This window comes from Hipposideros armiger, unplaced genomic scaffold, assembly GCF_001890085.2.
Source record: "Hipposideros armiger isolate ML-2016 unplaced genomic scaffold, ASM189008v1 scaffold_1020, whole genome shotgun sequence".
In the NCBI taxonomy this organism is placed as follows: Eukaryota; Metazoa; Chordata; class Mammalia; order Chiroptera; family Hipposideridae; genus Hipposideros; species Hipposideros armiger.
In genome coordinates this window covers 379248-407073 of record NW_017732370.1, presented here as the reverse complement: position 1 = coordinate 407073, position 27826 = coordinate 379248, and the positions used below count along the sequence as shown (strand labels likewise).

Genomic DNA, 27826 nt, shown 5'->3' with positions numbered 1-27826 from the left:
TATGTTCACTGTCATGCTGTTTGTCAAATATCAGCCACGGGATTGTCTGATAACTGGTTCCTGTGAAGTGATGCAGAGTTCCTTCGCCTCCACCAGGGTTTCAACATCCCCTCTCGAATGCTTCTTCGGTTACTATTGATTTTCCTGCCAATATTCATTCTGCTCCTCAGACTCCCTGCCCCATGTGGTTAGGCATCGAGTATAGTATTTGGAAACTCCTGCCTCACCTTTAATAACCAGATCTCACTTCACTGTGGGGCCCCAGTGCTGGGCTCCTCTCTCCCAGCCCAAGCTCTGGGAGGGATAAAGGCCTAATTGGTTCAGTTCAATTTTCAATGATCCTGCATCCCTGGAACTGGGGCTTGGTTCTGCTTCCAGGATAACTGACAACAGTACCTCCTTTACTTTTCCCCTCTGATATACTGATTAATCACTCCCAGCTGAGACTAACTCTTGCTATGGGCAGAAAACAGATGAAGAGACCCAAATGGAAGATCTCAAACATAGTAATTCTTAAAGAAGCTGCCTATGTAGCTTGGGATGATTCTTTTGGCCACCTGGGCTTGCCAAAGAGCAGGTTCCATCTCTGAGGCCTTTTCCTCTTTCCTTGCCCAACATGAGTTAGTAAATAGGCACACATCTGCCAGCCAAGAAGCAGTGGCTTGATTCAAATGCCCCCTGGTCCAGAGCCCTGTATCAGGTACTATCAGAGTAAGGGGAGTGGAATTTCAGAAACTCTGTGAAAGGAGTGGTCATCTTTAGAACCTGACAATAAAACAAGTGGACAGAGTATTAGAAATGAGACCTGCCAGCCCAGGGTTGCCTGGAATTCCAGCTGACGTTAATCTACATCACCTGGCATCTTAGAGTTGGGTTTATACTGGTGCCTACCACATCCTCTGCCTCCTCAAAACAGCCCACAGCTCCCTGCAGCATTTTTTCTCCAGGAAGGAGTTGCTCCTTCCTCAGGTCTTAGGGTTGGAAGACCCTACCAACAGGGGTATAGCAGAGAAGGGGCCAGTCCACCAGATTAGGCTGAGCCTGCTTTATAATAAGAGATGAGGCAGAGTCCTGGGTTGGCAGAATAGAGTATACCTCTCAGATACTGATTAGTAGCTGGCATCACGAGCACATCACAGCCACCCCATATATAGAACTAGCCAAATCTCCCTGCTCTTCCCTAGGGGAAGCCCCAGCTCAGATTCTCTCTTTAGGACAGTGGTGCCCATCACCTTGAAGGGGGATTGTTGACAGCTATCCAAGTGAGTCTGGAGGGTCTCAGGTATTTGTGACAAGGAATCACCACACTCAAGGTGTTAACTCAGGTCCACTTGGGACCCACACCTGCCCTCTTCACCTGCCTTACACAAAATGCGGAAGTTGGCAGTTGGCTGCCTGGAGTAATGTGAAGGCTCTGAAAGTTTCTCCCTACTCCAAAATACCTTCCTTACTAACTCCACAATTTCCCATACTACCCACTTCTTTGGTTACGGCTTTAGTTAAAAAGTAAATGTTTAAAGCATCAAATTATACGTACCCTTCACTTAGAATGTCCTACCCACTCCCTTCTCCACTTGGCTAAGTCCTATTGATTTTTTGAAGTCCACTAGGTATGGCCTCCTCCAGGGAGCTCTCTATGAGCCTACCAGGCGAGGCTGGAGGAGGATCTTCTTTGAAGATCCCATAATACCCTGTGGACAGTTACATTACTTTAACCCCCTGATTTACAATAATATGCTTGTGTTTGTCTTTCCCTCTAGTCTGACCTCCTCAAAAATCAGATTTTATTCATTGCCGCACCCCTGACAGTTAGTGCTCAATTAATGTTTATCCAGTGACTGAATGGACCGTGACTCCTGACTCACTGTGTGAGCTTAGGCAAGTTACTTTCCTTTTTCAGTTCCTTTTCCTCAATTGTAGAATGACAAGATTTAGTTAGATCCTCTCAAAGATACCTCAAAATTCACTGCTGTCATCAGCCATTAACATCTTACTACAAATTAGATTTTGAGACTGGGGAGGCTCTTATCCGTCAGGGGTCTGAGGAGGTGGGCTGAACATGGGTCACAGAACACTACTTCTAGGCAAGGGGGAGTGAGAGACCCAGATAGCTCACAAGACAGGGGTACTGTGGCACCCAGGGGACCTGGACAGGGGAGGGCACTAAAAGGTTAAGCAACCCAGACAAGGACACTGGAAACCATGAAGAGAAAAATCACTACTTCACATGGAAAACAGGCTGGCCAGGAGAATTCATCCAGTTATTTATTATACAGTCATCCAATCCATGGCGTCAACAGAATTTCTGAATTCAAAGGTCTATGGAGAGCCTCTAGTTTATCCCTTGAGGAGGAAAGATTTGTCTAAGGTCACACATGGTCAGTTAGTGGGACAGCCAAGACTAGACCTTGGGCCTGCCAATGCCAACTCCAATGCTAAAAATGTCCAACAACTTTGCAAAGCAGATGGGGTGTCATCTGATCAGAACCTTCCTTGACTGACTCCGGCTCCCCCTCTCTCCATCGCACCCCCTTGCTCCAGCCATAGCAGGCGCCATGCTCTTTCTCAGGTCCATAACTTACATCTGCCCACATGTTACTCTCTCATTCTGATTTATAACCATCCTTCAACACACCATTCAAAGGAAGTCATATCTGTAAACGTTCTCCAAGCTCCCAAAGAAGCACTAATGCTCCCTCCTCTGGGCTTCTGCACCTCCTATGAGTATTTACAGACCTAGAGCTCTTCAAGCCATATTGTACCACTGTTTGTATTCCCCAGCACACAGTAGGCACTTCATAAGCATTTGCTGAATAAGTGTAGTTGATTTTAACATTTTCCAGAGGCAAGTCGCTTAATCATGTCTGACTGATCATTTTATAATCCTGATACTTGGGCCAAGGGGCTTCCAGCTGTCGGTCAGTTTCCCCAAATACAAATGCAAAGATGAATGCTTTGGTTAAGGCCTCCTGAATCTCCTTCCAATTTTTCCTGCCATTTTCCCTGCTGAATATACCCTTTTTACCAATATCCAAGTTCAGAGTACAGGTACAGGAGACTTAGCAGCCAGAGAGCACAATTTTGGAGTAATAGCTTCTCCTTAAGATGTGATTGTACCCACGCATGCCCAGGAGACATCTGTCACTACCAGCTCTGGGGTCTGCATTTGGTGGGGGTAGCACCTTGGAAGCTTAGACAGACACATGGGGAGCTTTCATTCCATTACTCTTTTCTAGTTGCAATAAAAAACATATTTATTTACCAAAGTGTACTCTATTAAGCAAAGTGGTTCTCCTAAAAGGCTCAATAAAGGTGAAATATGTGGATAGTCTTAATAATTTTACAATAAGCTACACTTTTGAATCAACTGCTCTAGCACCAGAAAGTTGTCTGACTGATGGATTGTGGCTGTTGGTTACAGTGTGTGTGTGTGTGTGTGTGTGTGTGTGTGTGTGTGTATAGGGATGTATGTGTGTATAGGGATGTGTATGGGGATGTGTGTATGTGAGGTGCTTTCAGTAAATGACTGCAAAATATGGAAGAGGCTCAAGCACCCTGGGAACTGTAGTTCCAACTAGGTGAGAGGCTAATTTTGAAATGTTCCTAAAACAGCTTTAGAGTTTTAGAAAGCTAGTGGCAGTAAATCAGAAAACTGAGGTCTAAGGATAGAAATACTCTGGATGGAAGCAGGAAAGAAGCAAGGGAGGAGAAATAATGTTTACTAGCAGCCCACTGAAGTTTAGAAAATTTCCTTGTTCTTCACAAAATGACGTTGTAAAAATTATCATTCCCATTTTACAGAAGGGAAAACTGAGACTCCAATAGATTAAGTAATGGGCCACATTTACATCTAATATATGGCAGGGCCCAGATTCAAACTCAAGTCTTCTCTGACCTGAGGCCCTGGCTGCTTCCATTAAACCGTGTTTCCATCCTTTGTGTCAACAAAGTCACAAAGCTCATCCAACCTCATGTGCCAAGCCATGAGGACAGCGAACAGGACGAGATAATTTCATAACAACCATAAAAGCCTGAAAAAGAGGTCTGTTTCAAAGACCTTTGTGTTCTAGATCCATGAGTCAGGTGCCAGGTACCAGTCTGAAGAGGCCACTTGACCAAGACCAACCTGAGCATAGTGTGGCCAGGGCAGAAAATGACCCCAGGTGACAAAAAGCACAATTGTGCCACTCACCGTAGTCATTCAGACTGTCCTTGCACTCTTTTGCCTTTTCCTACCTCCTTGGTGCCAACCTTGGGTTTCAGGGGTTTTTTTGTTGTTGTTGTTTTTAAAGATTTTATTGAGGAACTGGGGAAGAGGAACAGCGTTGGGGAATCAGGGAAGGGGAACCGACAAGTTGCTGTCCTTTGGTTTTTCAGTCTAGTTGTGGAGGACGTCGCTTCACTGGCCCATGTTGCTATTGTGATCATTGCGCTCTTCCCGGCTGAGCAGTCAGTCGCTGGCCATTGGACGGCCGCTCACGACGGCTCATGGCAGCTCTCGCCGGCAGCCTCACTGCCTGGGCTTCAGGTTTTGACACTGCCCTCAATCATCAGAACCCTCCCCCCCCCCAAACCCTGTCTCTTGGATCCTGCACCAAACTACTCTTCACGGTCCTGCACACCTTTAGCTCTAAATCTGTGCAGCTCAGGATGGAGGAAGAATATTCCAGACTTAGTAGTTACTGTGTGGGTCCTCTTGGCTGAGCTACAGAACTTTGTGCTTATAGGCTTAGTGGGAAGGAGCTAAATTCCTGTTGGATGAAAAGAAGGGAGCTATCCCACCTGGCTTAGTCCAAGAACCCTATAACTTTATGAACTGCTCCATTCAGTCACTCAACATATGCTTCCTGAGCACCTACTATGTGCCAGTAGGCCTCTGGGTTACTGGGACAAATAAGACAGACTTGCCTTTATGAAGCTCATAGTCGGGCAGAGGGGTCAGATACAGAAGGAATTCCCACTTGAGACGAAGGCTACAAAATACAGAACACGGGGCTCTAAGAGGGAGCGTAACAGCAGACTCAACCTCGTGAGGTGTCGGGAGAGACTTCCTCGAGGAAGTGACATTTAAGTAAAACCTGAAAGATGAGTAGGTTTGGTTTGCTCGAGGAGGGAGCCGAAGAGCAGGAAGGTGAGCATGCTCAGTTCCTCTGGACCCAGTTCCTTCCTTCCCTGTCTGCCCCTACTCTCTTTTCTGTAATAATTGTAGCAATTTCAATTGCTTTTGGCTAATCTCTCTGGTAATTATTTGGCAAAATTAATCTAGGCTCTGTCTGCTTCACAATAACATGAACCCAGAGGAGAAAAATTGGCTGCATATATCCATTCTGCCCAAACAAGACAGAGACTGGGGCATGGAAACGATTGTGTCTGCAGGACTCACTGGGACCTGGCTACAGTTTGGGAATCCAAGCATCTGTCAGCTGAAGAGAAACTAAAAGGGGATGAAACGGTCCCTTCTGCTAGAATGCTAGAGTTGTTGTGAGGTTTAAATGAGCAAATAACTGGGAAACACTTATTACAGAACCTTGCATGTAGGAGGTATTCCATAGATATCAACTGTGATTATTACTATGTTACTCAGCAACTTATATTGCGTCTAGCTTTTGGCTACTGTGAATAGTGCTGTGGTGAACATAGCTGTACAAATATCTGTTCGAGTCCCTGCTTTCAGTCCTTATGGATATATACCTGGAAGTAGGATTGCTGCATCATTTGGTAATTTTATGTCTAATTTTTGAGGAACGGCCAAATTGTTTTCTAGCTATATATACTATTTTTCATTCCCACCAGTAAGGTATGAAGGTTTGAGTTCCTTTACTTCCTCACCAATACTTATTTTTTGTTTTTATGATAATCATCTTAATAGTTATGAACTGTTCAGATGTGTTTCTTATTTCTAGTTGGAATTTGCAAATTGAAAGAAGACCACACGGCTAAATTTGATAGTCCTGATTAAGAAGCTTTAAAATGAGAAAAAGAAGCCAGTATGTAAAAACCCAGCCCTTTCGTCAGTCAGACCTGGTGAAAATCCCCAGTTCAGGGGCTTCCTAACTGTGTACCCCTGATGCTCTTGGGGGTCTCAGTTGCCTCCTATGTAAAATGTGAATAATAACATCCATCTCTAAAATCTTGGTAAAATTAAAAATTAGCTATTAATAACACTGTATCTGTTAGGTTATATCGACTACTAGAACAGATAAACCCCCGAATCTCATGCCTTTACACAATAAAAGTATATTTCTGACTCAACTGAAGTCCCAAAAGAGAGTACCTGATCAGTGGGCATCCTTCCTTAAGGTCATTTGGGTGGCCCAGGCTTCTTCTAGCTTATAAATGTGTCCTCTGAGAAGCCAGGAATGGGAAAAAAAACCATAGAGGATCAGATACAGTGGGTTTTATGGGCCAGGCCTGGAAGTGGCGCATAGTATTTCTCCTCACAATTTCATTGGCTAGAACTCAGTCACATGCCTATACCCACCTGTAAGGGAAATTGGGAAATGCCATCTACTGTCTGCCCAGGGAGAAGAGGAAATGGGTGTGGTGATCAGCTAGCACTATCTGCCACATTATTAAATTAGTAATCATCATCACACATCTCTTTCATGTATGCTGGAAAAGGAACTAGCATCTTAAGCTCTGGCATGTCTGTTTAGAGGGCAACTGATCCTATACGCGGAGATTAGCAGTTTGTTATAAAGATGTCTGCTCCCTTTTGCCACTTAAAGGGTCTGCTACTGGAGTGTTCTTGTCCAGGTGGGCTGCTGGCCTGGCAGTCCTGTCTGGTGTTTCCGGGTGGGGCATGCACAGGACAGATGTTGATATGCTGCGCTTGTTCTGCTCTTCAGTCTGGAAGGGATCTCTGTCCTCCACTCAGCCTCCAGGTTTGGCTAGGGAAACCGTTGTTCCGCAAGACTGATGGAAGTTTGGATAAAGGACATGAAGAATTAGGGGCCTATGGGCAAAGCCCAGCCAGCGCTGAGACAGCAGAGATGCCATCTGAAGATCAGAGGTGCAGCAGGAAGCGTAATTTGAGCTAATAAATCTGGAAGGATTAGCCAGCTACTAATGAACCCAGGGAGATTCACAATCACTGCCTAACAGAAAAGATAAAATCACCCTAATCGATGTCAGAGAGCAGAGACGGGCCCTGTGGGCCCTGCGCCAAAGGAGGGAGCTGTCACCTGGGCGGGGAGAAGTGTGGAGATTTAAGGATGAGGGTCAACAGTCATGATATGTCAGGGGAAGACAGGAAATAATTGAGCTCCAGAAGCAGGAGGCTGTGTGGTCTGTGGGCCACCTGGGCTTCCACCAGCATTACAGGTGGCGTGGTTAGCTAGATGCCATGACCACGGTTTTATTACCACGTGCCAGGGCAGGGTCAGAGCTCTGTGCTCTTGACACCACTACCATGCTGGGGGGCCGGCTGCCATTTGTGCCATGTAAGCAGTAGGCATCTCAGAGCTTTTCCCCTAGTGCATCTAGAGAAAAGGGGCCAAGAGCTGGTGTTGCAAGGCATGGGAAAGGGTTATACCAGCAGGAGGCCTCATAATACAGAGGATAGGCAGTGAAGCAGCTTTGGCTTCTAGTTATAGCCCGGCCACTAATTAGCTGGGTGATGTAGTAATAATAATGACTGGTGATAGTTATTGAATACCTTCTATATTCGAGGCTCTGCAATTAAGTGCGTCTCGTTATTTTCTCATTTCAACTTCACAACAACTCAAGCAGAAGGCACTGTCTTATTCCCATTTTAAAGAGGAGCAAGCTGAAGCTCATAAAGTTTCGATATCGTGCTCACGGTAGTGGAGCCAGATCACCGATCCAGGCAGTTAGCTCGTAACCACTTCACTCTACTATGTTTATCCAGGCAAGCCATTTCTCTTCACAGGGCCTCAGTTTCTTCGCCGTAAAATTATGAGGTTGTATCAGGTGATCTCTGAGAGTCTTCTCGGTCCTGGACTTGTCCCATCCTACATGCTGCTGAGGCATTTCAATTCATAGCACCCTCAGGTTGGCATTCCAAGACAGGATGATCCATCAGATTGAAGAGCCCATGTGGCCCATGGAAGCGATACAAGTTTAGTAAAGGGAAGGTGTTATTTTAAGAATACCTTCTTAAGGTATTATAAGGAATTATGTTAAAAATATCTTCTTACGGTATTATGAAGTATTATGTAAGAATACCTCACTCACATTGTGAAGCAGCTGCTGTGTGAAAATTATCTCCTGAGGCAGGAATTATTATTAGCGTCCACTTACAGATGAGGTCGCTGAGGCTCAGAGAGGTTAAGAAACTTGCACAGAGTCACACAGCTGGTAGCTAGCCAGACCAGAATTCTTCTAAGGCATATCTACCTAATGTCAATGCCTGTGCATTTCTGGCTTACTGTGCTGCCTCTCAAAATGCTAATCTGAGTATCTGCTGCATCGCTGTGGCAGAATTTAGGGAGATAGCATATGACAGAGGTCCCTGAGGAATTCAGAGAAGGAATAAATAAGAATTAAAGTCTGGGTGGCATCTGTATTTGGGGGGAAGGGACTGGAGAAGTGCAGAGAATAACTCATTACCCTCTGTATGACACCCATCCCGCTCTGGCCCAAGACTCCAATTGCAATTGAGCAGGAAGAATGGGCTTCAAAATAGTTTCTTTACACCTAGTAGAGGATTGTGCCTTCCAGAAAGCCAAGGCACTAAAGAGAGGCTTCCAGGATATTCTCTCACTGGCTGATTTTTGCAATGCCACTGCTTCTATTATCTTGACTATTATTCAACCACCATCATTCCTGCAGTTACTTTTATGAGTTCCCTTTGCAAACTTTGCGAATCTTGTTAATTCCAGCTTCAAAGGACTCTGACTGAGGCTCCCAGAGTTCATCTAGCCTGTGCCCACCCAAACGAAGAAGAGTTCTTTAAACACTGAAAGAATCATAGTGTTACATATAAAAAAAGACAATGCCTTACATACATATAGTACTTTGCAATTTCGAATGCCTTCTTATTTATCCTCACAACAACCTCAAAAGATTGTATTATCTCCATTTCACAAATGAGAAGGCTGGGGCTCAGAGAGTCAATGTGACTCCCCCGGAGTCACACACCCCGTATAAGGCGGAGCGGGGACTTGACCCAGGCCTCCTGACTTCACAGGCTAATGCTTTTTCCACTAGATAAATCATCACAATCATCATCATGGTTTCTGAGAAGAGAGAGTGGTAGTGCAGTTTGGGTGATGCTGTCTTCTTAAAAATCTTCAAGCCAACCAACTCCACCTCATTCTAGTTACCGTCCTGCGAACTCATATTCCAAATGACTGGCCTCCTTCCACCTGCTAAGTCACTCCTGTGACTCCCCACTCCTTCCTCCTCTGTCATGGTGGCTGCTTTATGTGGGGAGCACCCGTGGCAGGCTGACACAAGGCAGGCAGCCCCTGGCATGCCTTTTCCCTCTCCTCCCCACTCCTTCCCAGGCTCCCCAAAAGGAACACACCGGTACTTTCATCTCTCTTGACTCTTCTGCCAATTTGCCTCTACCCCCCAGATGCCTCCTTACTTTAAACAAATGCTTTTGCATTGCTCTGGGAATAGCCTAATCCTTTCTCTCTTCCACATGTTAATGCTCTGATTTACAGCAGCAGTGTTAGGTAGAAAAACATAAATAAGTAAGCAAACAAGTGACTTGTGTTTTACATTTTGAGGGGTGGTGACTTTGGGGGTGCAGGATCTGGGTGCTGCTCACACAGGTGTGCTTACTCAGACAACGCCCGTTAAGCTGTGCACACATAGTCTGTGTGGTCTTCCACATGTGGCTAGACTTCAATTTAAAAATTCCAGCCATGAAGCAGTTTTGTAGTGGTGGCAAACTAAGAGAAGGTTAAATGAGTCTCTGACAAGCCTGCTGAGGAGAGAATCCCTACACTAAAAAAGAGTCTACCCTGGATTCTTCAAGGGGGCTTTCAATTCTGAGAGCAAAGGCTCATAGGATGTTTCAGGGTTAGCGATTCCATAGCAGCCCCAAGAAAGGGCTGCTTACAGAAACCTACGGCTGGAAAAGAGCCAGGAACACAGAGTCCCAGCCTGTCTCTTTGAGCAGGCATCTCCTTAACCTCGCAAGACATTTCAGGAGACCCGGTCCCTGAATCCAGGGAGGGGCACTGAACAATCTCCTAGGTTATCCTATCACATATGTTGAACAAGAAACTTGACTTTTAGGTAACATTTTTCATTTTAAGATTTAAAAGTCAAATCTGTGAGGTTGGATTCTGCTCACTAACATATTGATACATCTGCTTTGAATCTTCCAAATAGGTTACTTTCACAGACAGATTTAATTAGATCATTTAATAATAATTAACTGACATGCCCATTCCTGGAGCAGCCCTTATGTTTGAAGTGACTCACTGTTTCCTGGACATGCCATGTACTTTCAGATATCCAAGTATGCAGACAAGCTGTTCCTTAGCCCAAAATGTTCTTCCTTTCTTTGTTTATCTAGAGAATCCCTCCCCAGCTTTCAGGGTGTATCTTTTTTTTTTTTAAGCTGAGCCATCCTGCCACCTGTTGGCAGCTCAGCTTGGGCCGTGAATCAAACCGGGGACCCTGTTGCTCAGAGCTCAAACTCTTGAGCGAGCTCTTAACCAACTGAGCCACTCAGCCAGTCCTTCACGGTGTATCTTAAAGTCCCCTTCTTTGGGGACTTCTTTGGTGAAGCAATTCCTGCCTGCCCAGGTTCAGCAAATGGCTCCTGCTTTAGGGTCTAGAGCATTTTGTATACATGTCTAACAGAATTACCACTTTGCACTACAATAGGTATTTCGAGTTTTTCCAAGGCAAACTTAGTTTCTTATTCCCATTTTAATCCCTACCTAATACTTGGCCCAATGCCTGTTACATCAAAAGCACGTCTGGATGAAGGGGCCACGAAAGTGATCTTGATATCTCATGTATTTATAAAATAAAATAAACTTCTTTTCTGAATGTTTATAATGACTCTATTTGTAATAGCCAGAAATGGGAAACAACCAAAATGTTTCTCAATAGGTGGATGGCTAAGCAAACTGTGGTACATCCACACCAAGAAATAGGACTCAGCAATAATAAGGAAGAAACTACTGATTCATGTAACAACTTGGATGAATCTCAAGGACATTATGCTGAGACTGAAAATAGTTAACCTTAAAAGGTCATATACTGTATGATTCCATTTATATAACATTCTCAAAGTTGTAAAATTATAGAAACAGAGGACAGATTAGCAGTTGCTAGACGTTAGGGTGGTGGGAAAAGAGGTAGTGGGTGAGACCGTCGAATAAGAGTATGAAGGAGATCTTTGTGGTGATGAAATAGTTTTGTATCTCGATTGCAATGGGAGTTACACAAATCTACACATTGTGAGAGAGTTGTTATTTTGATATCCTGGTTTTGATATTGTAGTAATTATGCAAGATGGAACCCCTGGAGGAAACTGGGTGAAGGGTACGTGGAACCTCTCCGTATTGTTTTTGTGACTTCCTGTGGATCTTTTATTTTATTTCAAAATAAAAAGTTATAGAATTCTTAAAAAACCCAGTCTCTGAGGTTCTTTCTACTCTGTGTTTATACTTCATAACAATTTTTCACATTTCTTACTGATTTACAATTTCAAAATGCTTCCACATAGACTAAATTACATCATTTTAATATTATAGGACCTCATTGATGTAGCTGGTCTTACCCTTGTTTTGCAGACAAGGAAACCAAGGTTCAGTACTTGTCAAAAGGCACAGTTTGTAGGTGGCAAAGATAGTGATCCAACCTGACGCAATAAAATTTCTACAGACCTCTTTTCTCATCTGCAAAATAAGGGGCTTTGGCAGGGAAGACCTCTGAAGGTGCATCCAGTTAGAACGCCATATGACACGTGTATTTTTTGTACCCTAGTTGTCCTAGTTCTGAGTTAGCACATGGGTCTGGCAATGCAGAGACTGTAGGCCAGTAACTGGACCTTACAGGGGAGTCTTCTCCAACAGAGAAAGCAGTGCTATGTAGCTGGTGGCATTTGAATAGAGGCTTAGAATTACTATTCTCCCAAGGCTAAAAATTGTTGGGATGAGAACCCCAGTAGTTCTTGAACTTCCAACGTTCTAAGATGCCCTGCCTCTTTTGCTGGCCTCTGCTTCTATTTTCACTGTCCCTATCTCTTGGGCTTCATTCTGTCACACCCCACTGACCCTAATTAATGATACTCTTTATGCCAAGGAGGTGAGCTATGAAAATGTCTTACCAAATTAGTGAAGATATATGTGTAATAGGCTGACACCATCCCTAGTTCAGCTGCCTGCAAAGGAAAGAGAAAGAGGTTAGAGAGGAAAACAAAAACCCATTGGCAGTGATGAGGAGTGAGGGCTCCATCTGTCTGCCATTTGTCTAACCCACTACCTTTTGGCTCCAGGCAGAGTAGAACATCTTGATTGGTTCTTACTTTGCCCTTGACCTTGGAGAATGGAGCACAGAAACACTGGCCTCTAGAGTAAGGTCTCTCCACCTCCATCCTGTTCGCCACCCCTGCAGTGACACTCACAGTAGTTGATGTTCTCATGCACAACACATTCCCATGGATATAACCAGATATCATGGAAACCAAAATGACTTTAAGAAAATGAAGCAAATAATAAACTAGACTATAACAATTATCTCCACTTACCGACTGTTTATGTGACAAGCCCTAGAAAGTATTTTACTTGGATTAACTCAATGAGGTAGGAATTATTATTCCTCCTCCACCCCCCATTTGACAGCTGAGGAAACTGAAACACCAAAAGGCTCTATAAATTGTCCAGGATTATACATCTCATAAATGGAAAAGATGAAATTAAAGCCAGGCAGCCTAATTTCAGTGCTTTTAACTATACTCCCCTGGAGGACTGTGATACTGTTGGAAATACTGACACAACTCTTTTAGGTGCCAAGACATAGACAGGAAAGTCTGTAGGTTGTAGACAATTCCCAAATTAAGTCCACCCTGCCAGAATGCAAATAAGTGAGACCCATGAGTATTCTTGTATCTGCCATGTAGGAAACAAGTGAATCATTTGCAAACTTTGGTCCTTTATTAGTAGTCAGGAACAAGTTGCTTGTGACATGCCTCACCCTTGAGCACAGTGTGTCATCACCCCACAGTTGAGAGCTGCTGCTTCAGAAAAGCTTCCCTTTAGGCTGATCTTTGTAGCCATCATAAATACTCCTAACCAACCTTCCCCATCACTGTGCCCAGTTTTGAGTGTGACAGGTGATATAAAAACTGACAAGCAGATCAGGTAAATAATGAGCCCAGTTCTCCCCGGGGCCCTTATTCCTCCTGGCAGTTGGTTAAATTTTCATAATGTATCCTGCAGCCCTGGGCCACTGTGAAACCATTTTTGTCATGACTAGTCAGATACATAGAGAAGAAACAAAACCTGGAATGATCACATTTTCCTCTTACATATTGTTTATCTCCCAAAGAATTCCAATAACTTTGTGAACATTCTTACAGGAACCTTCCCAGTCTCCTTGAAGAAAAGGCTGGGGTAATTATATCACCACCATTCCAATGGGAAACTGAAGCGGGGGTCACAGTGGAGCTCAAGGCCCCCTCGGTGAGGTTTCTTCTTCCTCCAACAAAGCTACAGCTCCTCCTCCTCTTCCAAGAGGATGCTATGGCATGATGCCCACCCCACTCTATCTCCCCAGGCTCACATTGTCCATATAAAGTGCCATTTGCTCTCACCACTGCCTAGGCTGATGGGAGCCCCCTGGTTACAGATGGGGGTGGGGGCAGGGGGCTGGGAGAGGGCACTGTCAGACAGTTAAAACCCATTTAGTGAAATCCGCTGTCTTAAAGATAAAAGACAAGCGATCTTTGGCTTTTAAGACCTGAATTCTGGGTAAACATGGAGGTCATTGCTGGAACAGCTGCTCAATAAAATAGGAGATTACTCTGCAAATCCTCCTGAAATCAAGAGACAGCAGAGTGCTGCCAAGCTCCAAGGCCAAGCTCACGTGTGCATATAGAGTATTCCAGAAGCTCCGTGTGCGCTCTGCTCACACTGCTTCCCACAGCGAATCCGTTCTTCCTGAGGCCCCTCAAGTCTGGGCTGTAATCCCAGTGAAAGAGGACTGAGGACTGAGTCCAAGCCTATTGCAGGGCCTGCCTGACTCGGGCCATTAGGAAGTCAAATGTCAACAAAGGGAACATGGTTTTCTGAGGTTTCACTGGTCATTATTGATCAGTTTTGTTCTAAGGTTTCAAAGGGCTGGGGCCAGTAAATGGTCTCAGCAAAGCCTGCCATTGGCCACCCAGCAGAGCCGTTTCCTAATGATGATCATTATAGGCTGAGTTTCCTTCAAAACTCAGCCCTAAAAAAAATTAAAAGCATTTTTAATGAAAATACTCGGCATTGGTATGGGGGCTATAAGACACCAATATGCTGCTGGTGGAAGTATAAATTGTTATAGCCTTTCTAAAAAGTAATCTGGCCAATCATATCAAAACCCTTCAAACATACATATCTTTTACTCAGTAATTCCATTTCTAGAATGGAATTCTATTATGCTAGGAAATATTCATGAATGTGCATAAAGATTTATGTACAAAGAAATATGTGCATATCAGCATTATTTATTATAGCAAAAGATTAAAAATAACCTGTATCTCCAATAAAGGAATAGTTAAATAAATTATGGTACATTATATGATAGGAAATGGATACAGCCATTAAAATACTTGTAGAAAAATATGTAATGACATGAGGAAAGTGTATGGCATAAAATTAAGTGAAAAAAAAGCTTATAGAAGAGTATGTATGTACAGGGTGATAATAATTTTGGAAAAGAAAAAAATGTGTCTGTAAAGGCTGAAAGAATAGACATCAAAATTTAACAGTGGTTATCAAAGGGTGGTGGGATAGCGAATAATTTTTATTTTCTTCTACATGCTTTTCTGTACTTTCCAAAATTTCAGCAGTAAACTAGACATATTATTTAAGAGAGGGAGAGAGAGAAAGAGAGAGAAAGAGAGAGAGAGAGAGAGAGAGAGAGAGAGAGAGAGAGAGAGAGAGAGAGAGAAAGAGAGAAACCAACTGCATATGCTAGAAACCATGAAATATTGAAATATTCCTGGACAAGGGCTGTCCCTAAAAGGCTTCTCCCTGGGGGCTGTTCAGACAGTCTCTGCTACCACGAGGGTGGGTGATGGTTATGTGCATTCTGACCTGCCCTCTGCAAGGGGGCTGGGGAAATATTTACCTCACTCCCTACTCCCCACCTTTCCTGAGGACTCCTCAGCCTGTATTTCTCGTGTCCTGAAACTTAGAGGAGCTTTTCCATCCTGATGACTGCATTGGTCCTAGCCCCAGACATAAGAAAGAGAAAAAGGAAGGAAAAAAAAATTCTGTGTGTGTATGTGCATTGAGTATATGCACACAGACAGACATGGGTTTGGAACTGTGGAATATTACTATAGCAACGGGCTGAAGGGACAGCCCTCAGAGAACTCACTCAAGTCTCTTACTCACTCTGAGACAAATACTAGCTGGGGAGGGAAGGTTAGGAGGCAGTAAAGGAGGGAGAGGAAGAGACAATCATCAGAGAGTCTGCCAGGCTCCTCACAGCTTGGCAGAGGTTAACAAGGAGCCTAGCTCCCCTAGCGGGAGATGGCAGGTCGCTTTTAAATGTGCAATTAAAATGGCATTAGAAGAGGACAATGTGCTTGCAGAGGCTTGAGGAGCTGCTGTGAGCCAAGGAGGAGCTCGGAAACAGGGTCTACTCTATCTGGGGTTACATGCCTAGGCCAGCTACTAGCCCAAGAACTGCTGCCAGGTGACTCCAAGGCTGCCCAGCTGTTTCCAGCTGTTTGTCCAGCATGGACGCCCAGGCACCTGACTTATCTCCCTGTGTCTGTCTCTCAGATAAACCTCACAGAGCTCCAGCTTCCATGAGTGTATGTTCTGATTCAGGGCTGACACTCTGCCCCTCTGTATTCAGGGGGGCAGCGGCTGGGGTGGGGGAAGAAACCACTCGATATGCTGTCAGTGACAACTGATTCTGGCGTAGCTCTGATCCTCACAGGGCTGGGCCTTGAACAGAGCTGTTAATCTTCCAGAATTTCAGTTTCTTCCTCTGTCAAGTGAAGCTATTATACCTACCTCAGGTAGTCACTGACAGGATTACATTGGGGAAATTACATGGCACGCTTTGTGAACCATGGTACATGTATAAGGATCACAAGTGGGGCCAATATTCAGCAGTACACACAGATGTGACAGCCCCAGTTGTCCAAATATAGAAATACTTCCACACCACTTGACAAATAGCCTCTGTCCCAAACCCCCTAAATACCCGAGCCCCTCCTAGGAACCCATGGACTTCACCACAGATCCCCTGGTAGGGTCCAGGTTTGGCCAATGTGTCAGTTCGTGGCTGCCCTGCTGCACCAGGAGTTAAATAGTTCTATGAGATCACTATCATCCTGCTTTCTCCTTTCAGCTTTCAGCAGCTATGCATTGAAAGTGAAGCACACAGGGCCGGCCGAGTGGCGCGTTGGTTAGGAACTGGCTTGGGATGCCAGAGGGCCCCGGTTCGGATCCCACATATGAGGGCCAGTGACACTGCCCTCCACAGCTAAGATGCTGAACAACAGCTCAACCTGGAGCTGGGCTGCCGTGATTCGCCGGCCACAGCGTAGGCTGCAGCCCCTGTGGCAGTGGGTTGCCAACGGCTATCGTGTGTAGCCAGCAGCCAGCGTGAGCGGCCAGCAGCCAGTGTGAGCGGCCGTCCAGAAGCCGGCGACTGATCTGCCTCGCCCGGGAAGAACGCAATGATGGTGCCAACTTTGACCAGTGAAGCAACATCCTCCACAACTAGACTGAAGAACGAAAGGATAGCAACTTGTCTGTTCCCCTTTCCCCAATTCCCCAGCACTGTGCCCACCCCCCAACTCCCCAATAAAAATCTTTATAAAAAAAAAAAAAGAAAGTTAAACACACAGAGGTTTGTCAGTGTTCAGGGGCCAGCCCAGGGCTCCTTCAGCCATGGCCCAGGAGGATACCCAAGGCTAGGAGGGAGGAAAGTGCAAGCTCAGAGAAAAGGAGGTGGGGAAAGAACACTCCATGCCCAGCAGCACCCACCCCGCCCGGCTCCCACCTTCAGGAGGATGGTATGAGACATGGAGGCGTTGGCATGGATGATGATGGTGGCTGTCTTGTCGTCCCGGATCTCTTTGAGGAGTGGGGTGGGGTCCCGGGTGTCATCCAGCATCCGGACTGAGAGTGTGTCCTTGGAGATAAGGAATTGCCGGAGCAGCTTCTCAAGGTTTAAAAGGCCTGGAGGGGAAGAGAGGTTGAAGGCCCTTAGAGTCCACAGTGCCACTGCTAGAGACACTGGAGCAAAAGCAGGACAAGTGAGGATCTGGGCCACGGGCAGTCTTATGGGTCTGACCCCACTGCTGGTGCTCAGCAGGTGCATCTTTACCAGAACAAGTTTCTTAACCTCTTGGGGCTTCAATGATCCTATCTTCAATAAAAGATACACTCCTAAGCTCCCATGGCCTCTCCCCGAGCCCCCACTGACTCCTGGGGGGTGGTATACTCCTTTAAAGTAGAGAATGAGGCTCCTTTGAGTCAGACCAGAGAATCCCCACTCTTTCCTGTAGCCCTCAGGAGCTCCCCAGTGCTCAAACGTGGGTGCAGAGACTCCCAGGCTTGGGTTTTTTTCCCTAGCTTAGCCACTGTGTGACCTTTTCATATGGCCGGGTCTCCTGGCCTCAGTTTCTTCATCTGAGCAATGAGAATAATAACAGCGGCCAGTTTGCAGGGCTATGGCGAGGATTAAATGAAGTAACATTAAAGTAATAGGCCCGAGCCTTGCACATGGTCAACCCTCATAAATGTTACATCTTGCCCTATAACAGCCTTCGGGTGGGGGAGCAGTTCCCTCAAGATCACAAAGCCCAGAAAACGGGTCTAGCAAAACCCTTTGAACACACAGCATAGTAGCTGCATCAAAACAAGGTATTATTACGATTATGAAAGAACAGGCTTTGAACTGCATTCCAGCAGGCAACAATGCAGGCCCAGGACAAAACAGGAAAACTGGGATTGTGAGCTAAGGACTCTCCCCTCCTCCCCCCTGCTATTTGCTGCATTGGGGCAGTGATGGGAGGAAAGGTTTCAGAATGGTGTTACTGAGACAAAAGGGTCTTAATTCTGCTTTGTCTCTGAAAAGGCAGACCAGCAGGAGGGTGGAGGGGGTGGGGGTCTCCTGGGAATAGAGTAGCCTCAAAACCAATGGAAATGAGACCTACAGGAATTTGCTCCCCAAAGCAGTGACAATAGTAACATTTATTAAATCCTTATTGTGCACCAGGTAAGGGGCTAAACATTGCACATAGTTCATCTCATTTAACTCCTCATAATAATCCTATAAGGTGTCATAATCCCACAGCACAGGGAAGAGCATGAGGCATGGAGATGAGTAACTCTCCCAGACATGGGCTCCGCACGTTGGATGGTGAGGGAAGGGTTGGCTTTCCAACCAGTCAAAGGTCCCAGTGCTCTGGTTTCTACACTGGCTAATGGGATATTAAACACAGCCATGTCTTGAATATAACTCAGAGACTCCTCCTTGCTCAGGTTACTCACCCCCTTTACCCTAGAGGATCAAAAGGTAAGAGAAAGAGGGGTTGTGAAGAGTATCACATTGCCTTCCTCTTTGTGTAGAGAGGTAACAGGCTTTACCTGGTCACACAGGGACACAGCTAGGATCAGTATTCCCATTTTTTTCCATTTCCATCCAACCCTTTTCCCACGACACCAGGACAAAACACACAGGAGGCAGCAGGCATAGAACCCAGGGAGGCTGGGCACTTTTCTCCGGACTTAGGGAGGACAATCAACATTGGTGAGGTTTTTTTCGTTTTGTTTTGTTTTTGTTTTTGTTTTTAACAAGGGAAAGGGAGCAGGGTGTAGCCCAAGGGCCTGGCATGATGGCAACAGGAGCTCTGGGAAGGTGGTGTCAGCTTCTATCCTCCGGCCATGGGGCCTAAGAGGAAGCATTCCAGGGAGCTGGAGGCGGTGGGGGTTGGGAGGGAAGCCTCCAGAGGCCCGATATTCAGAAGCAGCCCAGTCGTGCAAGCCACAGCATCCAGTTGGCCTTTCCCGCCTTCCCCATCAGGGCCTTGACCACAGCTTGGAAAGACCCACTGCCATCTATGCCTCTCACAGCCCCTCTCCATCGAGAGTGGCACTGATGTCGCCGGGGCACTTCCTGCCAACCCCTGATGCAGAAGATCTGGATTCAAGCTCAAGGTCAGCACCCACTGGCTGTGTGACCTTGAAAAGTCATCTAACCTCTTCGAGGCTCCATCTTCATCTGTAAAATGAGTATAATAGCTCAGAACTCAATGAGATCCTGTCTGAAAGCATGCGGGGAACTGGAATATACAGCATCAATGTTACTTCTCTTATATTGACTCATCCCCGCAAGAGCCCAAAGGGCAGGCATGGCTCAGTGAGGCAGAACGAGGGAGGAGAGTACAAGCCTGTTAAACCAACGCTCACTGTGTGCATCCTAAGTGCCAGGAACTGGGTCAACAAGATGCCAGCAGAGAGGATGGATCAGAGACAGACCCTGGCCTCCAGGAGCTTAGAGTCCAGGGACTTGCACCTAAGTCTACAGAGAAGTTCAAGTCATGTCCCTATTTTCTTTGATGGCCTAAATAATCTGCTTTTCTGTGGGGCAGCCACATTTTCTCCTATATGTAAAATGGAAAGAATATTCACCAAATCTTCCTCATTGTTGCTATGAAAAGCACAATCTCACCTGCAAAAAGGTCCGAGCACCTGACCCCAAAGACACTGTCACAAAGAGCCAAACTTGCAGAGCAGGGGCACCTATAGTCTCAGCCATCACCTTGGCTCAAGGAAAGACCTGCCTGGGTGCACTTCGGGAGGGAGCAGTGCAGCTGGAGAGGTGAGTAAGGGAGGGGTAGCCATAGGGGTATCCCATGGGTCCTGGAATGTAGCAGGGAGACTCTTTGTAGCCTGGCTGGAAAAGAAGCCAAATCCCCTGGGATCCTTCAGTCTGGGCAATGAAATTCAATGGGATGAAAGAGAAAACCCTGGGGGATGACAGAAGGATTATGCACAGCACAGCACAGCACAGAGATGCCTGGCAAAGGCTGCCCAGGGTCCCTTCATCTCTTTAAAATCAGCTGGTGCATTGAGCTCCCAGGGAAAAGAGCACCCCAGATACCACATAAACTGGGGACCTTGCTCTTATCAATCCCCAGCATGCCCATCCCACTTCCCCTCGGGGTTCTCTGCTGCCCTTTACACAAAGAGCGGCAGCATTCCCCCATCCCATCCAGTGTGCTCTCTGTGTGCTGAGACAGAGGCTAGGGGCAAGGGAGGGGAGAAGGGCATGAGTATGGGGAAGTCTGCACCCCACCCAGGATCTTCTAGCAGTTACTCCCATTCCCCAGCATGGGCCGCATTAGAGCAGCAAAAAAAGCACAAGGTCTGGCAGCGAATCCGGGCTCCAGTGCTGCCAGGTAGTTAGCGAGTGTGGGCAATTTCTTCTACCCACTGCACCTCAGTGTCCTCATCTGAAAATAAGGAAAACTACCTTACAGGGTTAGTAAGAGGGTGGCAAGTAAGCAGCACAATGTCTGTCACCTAGAAGATGCTTCACAAATCTGGTTCCCATTCATCCCCCTCTCCCACACTTTCACTTCCTCACCACCCTTCACCCTATCTCCTAACTCTTACAAACTTTATTATCCATTCGACAAAATACAGCTCTTGGTTATCAACCATGTAAAATATTTGATAGCATATACATATGCATATATGTATACATGTTACAATACATCTACACTAATTATTTTACCATGTCAGGTGGGGACCCCATTCAAACAAACTTCTCTGCACATTCCCTAGTGCAAGGCAGGGTACACAGTGTTTGCTGGTGGACTGAACTAGAGGCTGTGGGGGTAAGAAAGAGACCCTATATCCTAACAGGTCAGGGGAGCAGCAGTGCCAGGTGGGGAACAAACACCATGTCACTTGAGGGGCACCTGAAGGAAGGGGGTGCCTGGCTTGAGGAAGGGTGGGAAGGGCTGTCATGAGACAGGCTTGCTCTTGGCAGTCTCAAGAACTATACCCAGGAACAATGAGTGGATGGAAGTCACAGGGAGACAGACTTAGCTCAACATAAGGAAGAACCTCTGTTCAGATATCTAAAGATGCAGTGGGCTGTATCATAAGGTAATAAGTTCCCCATCACTGGAGGTAGTCAAGGAAAGACTGAAACCCCTCTTGAGGACTGTTGTGCAGGGAATCAAACCAGTGGATGAAAAGTTGAACTAGAAGAATGTTGATGTCTTTCCAACCCACAGATTCTCTAATTCTATCAGTCAGAAGAGGATACTTTTGTTTTAATTCTAGGCAGTGGAAGAAATTTGAAGAAGAGAAAGTGTGGTTTAGTTACATTAAGAATATTAGGATATTAGGAATACTACTCTTCCGTAAGAAAAGATGAAATATTGCCATTTGCGACAACATGAATGGATCTTGAGATTATCATGCCAAGTGAAATAAGTCAGACAGAAAAAGTCGAGAACCATATGACTTCACTCACATGTAGGACACAAAACTGAAGGCAACAAAGGAAGAAGACAAACAAATAAAGAAACAAAGGCCATAGATACAGACAACAGTTTAGTGGTTACTGGAGGGTGGGTAAGGGGGTCAAATACATGGTGAAGGAAGAGAACTGACTCTGGATAGTGAACACATAATGCAATATATAGATGACGTATTATAGAATTGTACAATTGAAACCTATGTAGTTTTGTTGACCATTGTCACCCCAGTAAATGTTAATAAAAAAAAAATTTAAGAATTTTTCGGTGCAGTTTGACGTTTTCCAATTGTCATTATCCTCATCTCTATCTGTTTAATGGAACTAAGGGTTTTACCAAAGGTAGCTGCCATCAGAGGGGTTAAAAGCTGCTCTCTTCCAGGCTTCCTCTCCACCTCTAGCACAACCCTCCTCTCGTGCAAAATTCCTGCCCAGCAATGGGTCTCTCTGCCAAGTGCAAGGCTGCGAGAGACCTGGGGAACCTATTAGTCTCGCTCAGGATGCAATGGGATGGATCAATGAAAGACTCAGCAGGCCAGCTGTTCTAGAAAGGAGAGAAGCTGGCTTTTGGAAGTAGAAGGCAGGGGGGTCAGGCTGGGTATGAGGCTGGAGAGGCTGTGAAAGGCACAGCCCGGGTTGGACAGGGCCATAGGACAAGGACACCGATACCTAAGTGAAGGGTCTGCAGGTGACACAGAAGACCCTTGTATCAAAAAATAAGAATAAATACCCATTCCGACAGGCATCCCTTGCTCTCCGCTGGCCGACTCCCTTGGCTGCAGGCTTGGTTCTGCAAAATGCTATATTCCCAGGGGGGCAGCACTTTTACACCTTTTGGGAGGCAGTTGACATAATACTGACCTCAGAGGACTGTGGGAAGGGCTTAGTGAGGTAACATGAGCTCGCTATTGTGTACAGTGCCCGAAATCTGGAAAGTCTTCATCCCACTTATGGTTTGCAGACCTATTCCAAGGAACAGATGCTGACCGACAAGAGAGGGGTGAGGGTCCAAGGCGTTGCCGATGTGGAAGCAGAACAGCATAAGTTCAAGGGCCTGAACAACATATTTCACTTGCTTCTCGGTTTTGTCCCATCCCACAGGCTTGGACCCAAAACAAGTAGGAAGGGCCAGCCCACAGGCGCCAGAGGAGGAGACAGAGAAGGGTTAGGAGCGCAGGGTCAGGCTTCTAGCTCACAGGAGGACAACTGTGCCTTGCCTGGCCCCTGAGGCGGTCCCCTTCTCTGATGGCAAAGATGGGCATGGGAAGAACGTGGCCTCTGCGCTCCTGTTAGCCTCCTAATTTCAGGATGTGTGTTTCCAGCCTGGGGCTCAGCATGCGTACCTGCCCTGAGAACTGCCTTCAGTGTGTCCTAAGCTCCTTCACATACAGTGGATTTAACACCCACAAGTGCCCTGGAGGCTACCTATATTATTATATATAGGTAGAGGTCAAATCACTGAATTACTGAGGTAGGAGAAATGCAGTGACTGAGATCATAGAGCTAGGGATCCTGGGACAGGCCAAGATGCAAACCCAGGTTTTATGATTCCAAGTTCCGTCCTCTGATTTACCATTTGAGTTGGCATGGGAAGGCCTCAGTCCTCCCATGAAGGAGGAAAGATGGCCCCTCACTCCTGTCTCTTCCACAGCACTCAGGGAGTCAGGGAGAGGCCGTAGCAAGAACCATGCAACCTTGAAAACGGACTTAATCTCTTTTCTTCATATATATGATGAGAATGTTTACAGAACCCATGTTAAATAGTTATCCTGAGGTTTAAATGAGGTAATTAAAAATCCTTAGTAGAGTGTTTGGCACATAATAAATGCTCAATAAGTGGTTATTTTGTATCACTGTGAGCAACAGGCCTCGCCCAGTGCCTCCTAGGAGGGTCATGGGGAAGGCCCGATACTGCCCCAGTTACTTTCACAAGGGGCCCTGGGTATTATTCCCCAACCCCATCTTCCACCCCCTACTGCCACAACCACAGTTGCAGAATAAAGTAATTGTAACTAAACGTGTATTATGTTCTTGGCCCAGATACCTTCTACCCAATTACCCTGAGAGGCATTATTACCCCCACTTTACACAGGAAGGAACTAAGGCTCAGAGAGGTCCAAGTGACCTGCTTAACATCACGCAGCTCATGAGGGCGGAGCAGCCTGGTTTGACTCCAAAGATGGCTGTCTTTTGACTGCACCATCCTGCCTTTCTCTTCAGCTGCATTTCCTCCTGAGGAAATCAGAGTCTGCTCCTCGCCAACAACGTGAGCCAAGTTTAGCGAACGCAAGGACGGTATATAAAGGCAGAGCCAAGCTCTGTTCACTCTGCCCTAGGTCCTGACCTGGCCTGGTTCAAAGGAATTCAGGGAGGGGAGGGAAGGAAATCTCTCATGTACCACATGTTCCCTAGGTGTGACGTTGTGTTACACACTATGTCGTCCTATTTAATCCCCTCCACCATCCTGGGAGGGAGGTAAAATTGTCCCGTCTAGAAAATTGTCCCCATGTTTTAGATGAGACAGTGAGAGGCTCTTAGAGAGTGCCTCAGTCACTTCCCCAAGATCACATAGGCAGTAAATAACTGGCAGAAGGTGTAGGGGCACAGGACACATAGCCATAAAAAGGATATTAAAATATTTAGCAACACCAAAGCAGGCATTAAAACAAAATGATTTGAGCTATATACAAAGTACCATAAAAATATGTAGTATGGTATTACGCCTGTGACCACATGGAATTGAAGGCGCTGGTGAAACTCAGGTTCACCCTGAGTTTCAAAAGGTAACTCCATGGCCGGGGTGGGTGATCTCACCAGAGGGGCCTTAGGAGCCACGGGGGGGAACCCCAACTCTCCTTGGAAGACCCAAACAGCAAACTGCCCCAGGTTCCGTGGGGATAACCAGGACTGCCATGCCTGGGGTCCTCACCACACCTCCTTCCCCAGCATCGTTAGAACTAGGCACTTGCAGATGTTCTAATTTTTTCCCCCATTAAAGAAAAATAATGTAATCTACAATACAACTCTACTTGGCCTAAAACCTGCTTATTAAAAAACTACTTTTGGGAAGAAGGAGAGAAAGTGATATGATTCCCCGTGGAATGATCTCCATTATGCCTAATTTTGATGGCTGAAAAACAGAATTAAATTCCTGTTTCTAATTCGACTTGCAGTGTCTCTTGGCCCTGAATTAATAAGATGGAAGAGTCTCCTCCCAAACTCTGAGTTGCATTTCCCTTCAGTCCCTCATTTCTTCATCCTTTGATTAGATTTTAATCCTCTTTGCCCTTGAACTTCTCTCCTGCTCTGCCCCGCCTTGCTTCCCTGGGCCTTGGTGGGTGGGGCCGGAGTCCATCAGCAGTGTCCGCGGATGAGCTATCGAAGTAGAGGTGGTGCTGTGTGGTTAATGAGTCCCACGTGGGCTGCGGGCTGGCCTCTCTAGCACCTGGAGAGGCTCATCCTGCCCAGGACTGTGTCTGTACTCAGCCACCCTGCACCCAGCTCTGCCCTTCAAAGGACACTGTAGCTGCAGGGCAGAACCTGCCCTGAGGCACTGCTCCGAGGCTGTTTGTGTGGACCAGGTGGGTGGGAGGCGCCATGGAGGAGGAAGGCCTGACTCAGAGTCAAAGGACCTGAGTTAGTCTGGACTTTGCCATGTACCGTTTGTGTGACCGTCGGCAAGTAATAGCTCTAAGACCGTTTTCTTGGCTCTAGAATGACTTGGGCAGAGGGCAAAATGGCAAACATAAGTGAACGTGCTTTGCAATCTGTAAGGAACTTTGAATGTCAAGGAATAGCATCATTCTAATGGAAAGAGCCCTGGGCTAGGAGGCAACAGAATCTGTCATAGCACCTAGCACATAATAGATGCTTAACAAACATCTGGACAACTTACTCCCCAAGCCCAAGAAGAGTTGAAGCAGAGGAAAAAGGGCTCAGACTAATAGCAAGAGGGACTGTGGCTAGACACAAGAAAGAATTTCCTGTCTGGTTGGTGAGACATTGTGCCCAGCCCTGAGGAAGACTCTTTGCCTGGAGATATTTTACAGCCTGTCCTTTGTCCCTCAACATTCCCACTGTGTGTCTGGCGTACAGCAATTCAGTCCTGCCTGAGAGTGCTTGTGGCAGAAACGTCCAGAGGAGAACGCTTGATTCTGTTACACTATTCAATAGTGCAAGGAACTCACATGACGAGGGCCACCTGGAGAATGCAGTGTTTCCCAACCACATTCCATAAATACCAGCATCCTATGGGCTTTCAGATCAGCATCCTTTGGGGCTCATTGGTCAAACCTATTTGGGAGATGATGAGGTAAAATAATTGTTTTGACCATGGGACAATTCAGAGAGTCCATGTTAATGTGTGCTGGGGGTCTCCATAAGGGGGAAATAGAACGAAGTGCGCTCGCTCGCTCTCTCTCTCTCTCTCTCTTTCTCTCTCTCTCTCTCTCTCTCTCTCTCTCTCTCTCTCTCTCTCTCTGGCATCAAAACTCTTCGTGCATAAAACAATTATCACCTAAAGCCATGCTGTCCAATAGAACTTTCTGTGATGATGGAAATGTCCTAGATCTATGCCGTTCACAGGTGGCCAATGAGTATTTGAAATGTGCTTGGTGAGACTGAGGAACTGGAGTTTAAATGTTATTTAATTTTAAAATGGGGAAATTCCAACCTCCAAACCCACTGGGTTGTAATAATTAACGAAGCAATACAGAAAGCACACATAGCTGGGACTCAGTTACTTTTGTTTCTCTTGTAGCACAGAGACAATCTTCCATCTATGTTGAGTCAACGAATGGATGCACGTGTGGAGGCCATCAGGTGCAAAGGCTTGGTAAAGAAGGTGGTTCTGACCCTTGGCAGGAAAAGAGCATTTGTTTACAGACGCTGTCAGGCTTCCAGGGTAGAGGAAGGACTTTAGCATGCAGAGCAGTCCTGAGCAGCTGTGGAAAGCAGCCCTGAAAAAATGGCATAGCTCTGCCAGGGCAGCCCACTCAGATTCACAGGATAGGACCTGAACAGCTGAACTGCGCAGGACACAGATGCCTGGGGCTAGTGCACTGGACCCCAGTGACAGCCAGGTGCCAGCACCTGCCTGACTGCATGTGGGTGTGCAGCTGACACTGGGAGCACACTGATGCACAGATTTTCTGGAAAGTGCTGGCTTAAATTAGCTATATCTCATAGCACTAAATTTATGTCACAAATTTATGTCAGAGAGTCAGAGAAACACATTTCCAAAACCTGCATTTGCAAAAAAAATGTTTTATCGGGAATTGACCTTGGACCTTGTTCCATCAGCAAAAGTCACTCTCCAGGGGAAGAAGGAAGCTCTTTAACCCATCAAGCCCGAATGCATCTAATTTTATATTTTCTCTCTCTCTCTCTTTTTGTAGCTCCTTAACAATGAGACTGAAAATGTGGGAATTGAGTTTGCAGATGCAAAAAGGCTTGGATGTTAGCCAGTCTCCCTGTAACCCAGTTTTCTTTGTTCTGCCCAAGCCTAGGGAATTCTGCCAAAGGGTGCTCCTGCATTGCTTGCTCTCTCTCTCCCTCTCTCTCTCTCTCTCTCTCTCTCTCACACACACACACACACACACACACACACACACACACACACACACACACAAAGGATAAACAGCCAAGGACACATGAGATGACAGAACCCTCTGGTTTTCAGCCCCATGCTCTCAGGGAGCCTGCCCCTTCCTGGCATACCTCCAGCCAGAAGCAAATCAATCAGGTTGAAGTCAACAAGCCCAGATTGTCTGGGGTACAGCCAGCCTGGGGAAACTTACATTCTGCTTTGGCACAAATGAGGCAGGCAGTGGTGCAGTTGAAGAAGTTCAGGATCCCAGCGACAGCCACGCTGATGTCAGTGTTGCTGGGGTGAAGGTTCAGGGTTGTGAATCTCTGGAACTGGAACTTGATAAACTCCTCTGGGGCCACTTTGAAATGAGGGACCTGGGAGGAGGAGCAAAAATGAGCAGCAGGGAGGATCCAGAAGGGGGAGAGAGAGAGAGAGAGAGGGAGAGGGAGAGGGAGAGGGAGAGGGAGAGGAGAGGAGAGGAGAGGGTACAACAGGAATAACCACATAACCAAAGATCAAGGAGGCAGCCAGCTCCCACCATTTCTCATAATTTCCCTCTGGGTTAGACTGTCCCCGTTT

At 46.3% G+C, this 27826-nt stretch overlaps 1 protein-coding gene across 6 annotated transcripts in view; it reads right to left on the bottom strand.

Moving 5' to 3' along the window:
* Positions 1–27826, bottom strand: part of GRIK4 (glutamate ionotropic receptor kainate type subunit 4) — a 416055-nt gene that overhangs the window by 159913 nt on the left and 228316 nt on the right. For all 6 annotated transcript variants that reach the window (XM_019631615.1, XM_019631614.1, XM_019631618.1 and 3 more), the window contains 3 exons: positions 27456–27621; positions 17161–17339; positions 12263–12316 (listed from right to left, as the gene is read on the bottom strand). In XM_019631615.1, coding sequence (XP_019487160.1) covers positions 12263–12316; positions 17161–17339; positions 27456–27621 — 399 coding nt within the window. The remainder of the gene's footprint in view (positions 1–12262; positions 12317–17160; positions 17340–27455; positions 27622–27826) is intronic.